The following is a 7,986-nucleotide window of genomic DNA, read 5'->3' on the forward strand; positions in this document are numbered from 1 at the left end:
TGAGAAAAACGTATGTCGACATCAAATCCCGATGCCATCGATCCCGATACCATTCGGATATTTTACCAACACCCTTGGATTTTCTCATTAGGACACGTTTTTTCTCAATGTATTGCGTAATACGCAATTAACAATAGTAACTTATATATATATATATATATATATAGTAAATTATATTTAACTATATTTTTAATTTATTCACCATATACATATAGAAAACATATACTTTGAAAATATTAAGTTAAATTAGATCAACCTATTTATATAGTCCCACGAACTGTTTGTGTTTAGACTTATCTAAGTCTACTATTAATACATATTATTTGGAACTTAAATAGTATCCAGTATAAAGTATGTCCATAAATTTTATACTGTAAGAGAATTTAAATTATCGTACCTATTACTCTATAATACGGTACTGTATAATATTTATACAACGAATATAACATTTTACAGATATTCATAATGCATATACAGTATGTATATATGTTATCAGTACCGAGTGTAGGCTATTAATGATACATTTGTTCTCGTTACCATAGTCATCAATCATCAATCTAATAATTTAATTGAAAGATTATCATCTATATTACAAATCAATATCAATATATACTAATACATTATTTACAATCAGATACAAATGAGTAAAGCTCTACCACAAACGAATATTCATATCCCAGAGCATAATTTTCAATATTTGCATAATATATGAATATTCAAGTCAAACGCGTCAGTTATTGCAAATTCATGCCATTCGTCATGTGTCATTGATGATGATGATGATGATAATGATGATGATGACGATAACAATAATAATAATAATAATAATTATTATTATTATTATTATTATGTATACTTTGTTGTTGTTGTTGTTAATAATACGTTGTTGTTGCTTATTTTATTTATAATAGCAGTAATTAATAATAATAATAATATTAATATTGTTGACATTTGAAAAATCACAAAAATATTCATTCTATTAAAAATTATTGTTAAATTTGACTAGCCTTGCATGGATTTGTGACGTTCACGCATCATAATATCATAATAATAATAATAATAATAATAATAATAATAATAATAATAATAATAATAATAATTATAATGGGATACTTATATAGCGCATATATTGTTAAGCCCTCTATGCGCTTCACATTATCATTACCCCGGTCATTGGATTAAACGCCTATGGAACACAAACTCAAGCTACATGGGGCAGTATTCCATAACGGGAGCGCATTTTGGCATTTAACCCTACCAGGTACCACTTATAATCCTGTGTGGAGAGAAGCAATGTAGATAAAGTGCCTCGCCCAAGGACACAAGGGAAATGCACGGCGAGGGACTGAAATCCCGACCTCGAGGTTGGGAAACCAAACCGTTCCCGCTGCTTGAAAGAATAATGTACTATATATAATAATTACTTAATAGTAATGTAATAAAAACAAATACCGTAACTGCAATGATGATGATGATGATGATAATAATAATAATAATAATAATAATAATAATAATAATAATAATAATAATATATGACAATAATTACTTATAACAAACAACAGAAATAATAATAAGGATGATAGTAATAACAATAAATGGTAAGGATAATAATAAGAATAAAAATAATAATAATAATTATAATAATAATAATAATTATAATAATAATAATAATAATAATAATAAACAAATCAAATAAATAAATAAAACAATTGTCGTCTTCATTTTCAAGGTATTATATATAGAACGCAAATATATAAAGCATAATAATATATGAAGCGAAATATAACTTTATAATATACCGTATTATAAATGAATAATAGCTCCTATTTATATCTCTGAATGTCAAAAAATATATATCTATTCTATCTAAAACCATATTCGATTGCAATTAACTGTAATCGTATTATTATTCTAAAAACAAATTTATTGTAAATCGATTAATTCGTGAGTAATAATAATAATTGTCTAACCACAAAATCGAAGCTTAAACGATCAAACATTGAGAAACAGGGAGAGAAATTTTATCTTTTACATTAGGCCTAGGTTTTATAATTAAATGCAATACAGTGTAGCGATTGTATGGAAATCAGGTTTAAATTACTGAAAAAGGTAAGAGGTACTCTTAGATCTATGAATATTTGTGTAAATTGTACTCTTGTATCAAAAAATCTATCTCATCACGTGATCATCTTTCATATCACTTTGGTTAATGCCTCCATTCCCACATCAATATAAAAGGGTAATCCATTACTTTAGCGTTTACGCTGGTCATAATTATGTAATGGTTACTATTCTAATTCCATTTTTATCGTACGAGTTATATCAACTGTATAATGTACCGTATCATCGAAGATACTAGAAACACAAGATAGAGTTCTCCACACAAAAAAAAAAGTGTTCCACCGAAATGCATGGTGGGAATACAAACAATGGGACGCCCCTTACAGCTGGATCTAAAAAAACTTCAACCAAACTTTCGTTACCAAGTCGTCGCGTATTTTATTGTCAATTCTCAATTAAAAAATTTTACACAATTGTACAATTAGTACAATTGTACCCAGATAGTGACAACGGTGAATACATAATTCCGTCGGGCACGAAGTATGGAAAACTTGCATGATTAAAAAGAAGGGCGCCGCCTACGTCGGGCACGATTTCCGCCTCATTTTTAGTACGCGAGTGCTCTATCTTGTGTTTCTATATCTTTGGTATCATGTGTTGTTCCACAAACGCACGTGTTTACGCACATTTTAACTTGTCGTTAACAACCATATCTATGGGGTGGGGTCGTAGCTGAAAGTTTGTTTGAAATCAACTGATTTAACTTTTCATATAACGAAAGGAGATTTAATTTGTTACAATGTATGCCTATCAATAAAATATCAATACAAACTGTGAATAAATTTAAATGGTAATCACCGAAGATACCAAATGTGTGAATCATCGTAAGTAATAAACTTAAAATATTGCATTTGTATGTGACGATATGTACAGTCGATCATAACACAAGTACGAAATGAATTGAACATGCGACTTAAGTTATTCAGTATTGCGAAACTTTTCATCATCGAACTTGCGATGGCTGACATCCATATAGACAATAATTTAAAAATATTTTTACACTATATTTACAAATATATATATATATCTGTCTCTTATAAAAGGAAATCCAAGGCCACTCACGGCAACATCGACAAGCCCAATGCTGGATGCCAAAGTATTGCATCGTTGTTTAATTGGTCATAAAATATGAGCAATATTGTTAGAAATGCTATTGTTCCGCATATTAAACAGTATTTCAATTAGAGAAAATTCCCAAAGATCAACACAATAAATATACAATACTTATAACGCATTCCAATTTCAAATTCAGGCAAACATAATGCGTTTACGTTTTACAATATTGTTCCGCATAGTTTGCAGACCTATTATTCCATTTGCATGAACTACTTTAAACAGCTATTTTAACAAAACTGAAATAATTCGGTTTAATAGGAAACAAGCCATCATACACTGGATGGACCGGCTTAGAAATTTATTCAGAAGTATAAAACAGATTTATATAAACTATTTTAACGCTTCAAAAACGATTTATCGTTTAAATAATTTTACTAAAACTATTTCTGTCAGAAAATTAAAGCACAGGTTTGTAATTTTAGCAATGGCGTCACATTTGTTGCAAATACGTATTTAGGCCCTATTACTATAATATATATATATTTATTTATTTATTTTATATTTATTCTTGCATATTTTGATCAATATTCTTAATTTCATTGTCTAATTCCTCGTCAGAGAAGTCGTCTATATCGTCTAAGGCGTCATCTTCGTTTTCAGCTTTGACGCTGTCTTTCTTCTCGCTCGCCATGCTTGATTCGTCATCACCTTTCTCATTTTTCTCAAAGTTATTCTTCTCTTGTAAACTCTCCTTTTCCTCCTTATTATCATCTGGTGATTTATTCTCCACCTTTTCCTCTTCAATAATTTGCTTTTTATTATTCTTTGATTTCTCTTTTTTCTTCTCTTCTTTTGCCTTTTTCTTTTCCTCTCTTTCTTTCATTTTCTTCTCCTTCTTCTCCTGCTTCTTTCTTTCCTTTTCTAAACGCTTCTTTTCTTTCTCCTCGTCATCGTCGTCGTCGCCTACTCCGAGATTCTCTATTTTAAGATCGGAACAATCCCAGATGCGAACGCTGCCGTCATGTGATGCAGTGTATAACCTCTTTTCAATGATCTAAATATAAAGTTAAAACAAGCAAACTAAATTATTTGCTAATGCTGACGGTGCCTATCATATCATTGTGAAAAAAATATAACAATACTATACTGTATTATCCCACAAAAAATAATTTCGCTAAAGTGGGAGTTTTTAAAATGAAGACATTAAAACAACACAGAAAAATGCACATATCCAAATTTTAAAATTTGTAAAAACAAAAAACGTCTACAAATAACCACCAAAATACTCGGGGATTCACATGGTAAATTTTATTAATTAACACACTATATTGACGACACGCGCTTAAATGCAGCATATAATTTACAATCGATATTGCCATGAAGACATACATAATAATATACATAATATATTGATTCTATAATGATAAAGTATTTATTTTCATTTAAGATAATTGATTAAAACTAAAGTGTATTATTTCCAGAACTACAATGCAAAACATCTACATTATTACCTTAGAACATAATACATTCATAAAAAATTGTGAAGTATTATGTTAAATTAAAACATACCGGGATTTGGATATATTTTATTTTGTGCCTACTGCGCACTCAATGCGTCGAAAACGACGGAAATATCCGTTGATTGGTAGGATTTATTTGGCAATAAATAATAAAACAATTTTACATAACAATTACAACGATTTAGAAAACAGAAAGTATCTTACAAGTTATAAAAATATTTAGCACAAAAATGAAATTAAACAGCGTATCATTAGTTTTATGTTAAAAAAAAACACCCCAAATGTTAAATTCCAGAAAATCCTATTTATTGATGCGTTAATAATTTCAATGGGGTCTATAACTTGATTGTGTAATCTTGTTAAATATTTCATCAAATGTTATACACGCATAAGCCCGATACAGGGTATATACAGTAATCGCAAATAACTAAAGCTCTGTACTACTGTATGTGTGTTGGTAAATGTATTAAACTTAAAATGTATATGAGAAATTTATATGGTGTTATTTCGAAAAAATAAATATATAAATTTAAGAAAAAAAATTAAATATTAAATGTTTATGTGTGTATGATAATAAGGTACGTATGTATATGTATATGATTGGATCTGCACATTGTATGTGTTCCAAATCGTATACACAATTCTGAATGGATGCACTTTTTCAAAAATTGTTTTTGAGATAATGATTTAATTTAGAATGTTAACGTAAATGATAATGCAGGTAAAACCGAAGTTGAACAATTTAGTCAGCCATGGTGGACTGACCCCTATATCCTGTGCAATTTAATTTTAATTTCCTTGATTCTTGATATTTTTTATGTCGTTGATGACAAAAAAAATGTAAAAAATAACAAAAAGAGAAAGAAATAAAGGTGGGTGAAATCCCCACAAAAGAGAAAAAAAAATTAAAGCTCTGTCCAAATTATAGAATTATTAAAACTGTTGTATGCCCATATATAGTCATGATGTGCCTATATATGGTCATGATGTGATGTCATCATGACCATATTTAGGCATGTCACATGTTTTTATCAAATATAATTTGATAGTCTGGACAGGGTTTAACAGAAGAAGATCAAATGTACTACAGAGCATAAAAATGTATGTTGTATTGAGGTAAACGTAAACGAATTAATTCTAATACCGTAAAACCTCAAATAGAAGCCCAATGGGCTTAATCTCGAGAAGAAGCCCATCTATAGTTTGCAAAAGTAGCCTCGAAAATAAACCTAAGGGCTTCTTTCAAAGAAACAAAATAAATTAAAAACACGCTTGGTTTAAATGCAGTAGTCTAGGTGATTTAGTGCTGGTTAATACACCTTATGATACAGATTGATGTTACAGTGGCCCTATTTATTGTTTTGTAGTAGTCTCGTCTTCTTTAACGCCTTTTGTCATCCGACATAGCGCGTAATAATTCCCAAAATTTACAGCATTCATTTTGAAAAGAAGACCCCCCTCCCTCTTTACTTTGCAAAAGTAGCCTCGAAAAGAAGTCCATTTCAAAAAGAAGCCCATCCAAAGTTCGCAAAAAAAAAAAAAAAAAAAAAAAAAAAAAAAAAAAAAAAAAAAAAAAAAAAAAAAGCAAAGGGATTCAATTCGAGGTATTACGGTATATTATTTAATGAATATTTTGAATTGTAATTAATTTGCTTTATAGCTTTTAACTGACTGTTTTTTTAAAAATAAATTTCATCGCTAAGTATACATATTACGTCACTAATCTATACATACGTCTTTGAATTGACTAATAACACATTTAACGGTACCATTGGGAATTAAGAATTATAAATTTTGTTTCCTCCTGTGTTTGTTGTGTATCTTTAATAAATTAATACAATACAAATTATATTTTATATATCAGAAAATAAATTAAATTTGTATGTTAACGTTATAATAATATTGTTCAAAATGTACTTAACACTTCAATGACAAATTTCGGGAAGAGTGTTGTAAGCTTAATTTGCAAAGGACTGCAGTGCAGTGTCTGTGAAGTTTACCTATTGCTCTATACCTTTCTATATTATGATGATGACTAGAGGCTGAATGAATGAACATTTCCGAAGTTTTACGCACCGCACATTACGTTTGTATGTTTTATTTTAACAGTAATTTAATTCAATTTAAAAGCTGTATTTCAAAAACATATCCATAATGCCATTTCTATATCAAAATGAAATACAGTAAATGAAAAGTAAATGAGATAACATAATTAACAATACAATACTTTGTTCCGCTTCTGCCATGACCTACACTTGTTCAAAACACTATCACTAATCTAATAATGATTTAAAAAAAAAAAAAAAAAACTCTTTAAGTTATAATAATATATAATTATAATTTAGAAGACGATTTTAAATTTAAATAATTAACTGACATAATTTCATTAGCCATCGGGCTGAGTGAGCATCGTTAATGTCCTTAGATTCTTTATTGCTCGTAGACGTACAGTGAATCATTGTGTTAGTGTTTAGCGCTGTGATGAGAGCTTTTATTCATCAAGAAGACGAATAGAGTTCAACGAGGTTTTGGTAGCTATGGTGAATAATTCCACTCTATTGTGTTATACAGGTTTTTAATGTACTAGACTGTCGCAGGCAAAGGAACGAATGCCATTTCGTAATACCAAATAACGTTATGTTTCTTTTCATAAAAACATGTATATAATTAAAGAATAATATACCCTAAAAAGAATCTAGTTTCTGGTAGATCTTTGAACCTTTCACCCCAAAATTTAATCACCTCTTAGACCAATATCTACCACTAAATTGCATAACGACCCATTCATTAGTTTTTGCATAATAAAGAAACAAAGAGACAACGGACAGACAGCGGTGAATATATCACCTCCTTAGTGGAAGTAATAACAATTAAAAAAATGACAATTACAATGAAGATAATAAATAGAGATTAAAGAAGCTTACGAACGTGAGTCTATATATAGACCTACGAAGTACTAGAATATTATGAATTTTTATAGTATTTACTTACCGCTATGGCATTGATAGCAAATTCATGACCTTTAAAAGTTCGTTTCAATGTCCCGGATTTCGCATCAAATACCCTTGCGTTATTGTCTCCACTTCCTGTGTAAACTGAACGCAGAAAACATAACATTAAAATCATATTAGCCATGAGCATGAGGGACAGTTTCATGAAATACGGCTACAATATTAAAATGCGTCTGAAAGATTGATGGTGGTCCAGTTAGAATCGCATGCGCATATATATATATATATATATATATATATATATATATATATATATAGAGAGAGAGAGAGAGAGAGAG

The 7,986-nt window shown here is 29.3% G+C and overlaps 1 protein-coding gene across 1 annotated transcript in view; it reads right to left on the minus strand.

Moving 5' to 3' along the window:
• Positions 1–3,166: 3,166 nt before the first annotated feature.
• Positions 3,167–7,986, minus strand: part of LOC117114443 (WD repeat-containing protein 86-like) — a 15,976-nt gene continuing 11,156 nt past the window's right edge. The window contains exons 5-6 of the mRNA XM_033258116.1: positions 7,689–7,792; positions 3,167–4,231 (exon numbers count right to left, since the gene is read on the minus strand). Of these exons, the coding sequence (XP_033114007.1) occupies positions 3,740–4,231; positions 7,689–7,792 (596 nt within the window). The 3' untranslated portion in view covers positions 3,167–3,739. The remainder of the gene's footprint in view (positions 4,232–7,688; positions 7,793–7,986) is intronic.

This window comes from Anneissia japonica, unplaced genomic scaffold (genome assembly GCF_011630105.1).
Source record: "Anneissia japonica isolate Jap-2015-1 unplaced genomic scaffold, ASM1163010v1 scaffold199_len4679917_cov187, whole genome shotgun sequence".
Taxonomy (NCBI): domain Eukaryota; kingdom Metazoa; phylum Echinodermata; class Crinoidea; order Comatulida; family Comatulidae; genus Anneissia; species Anneissia japonica.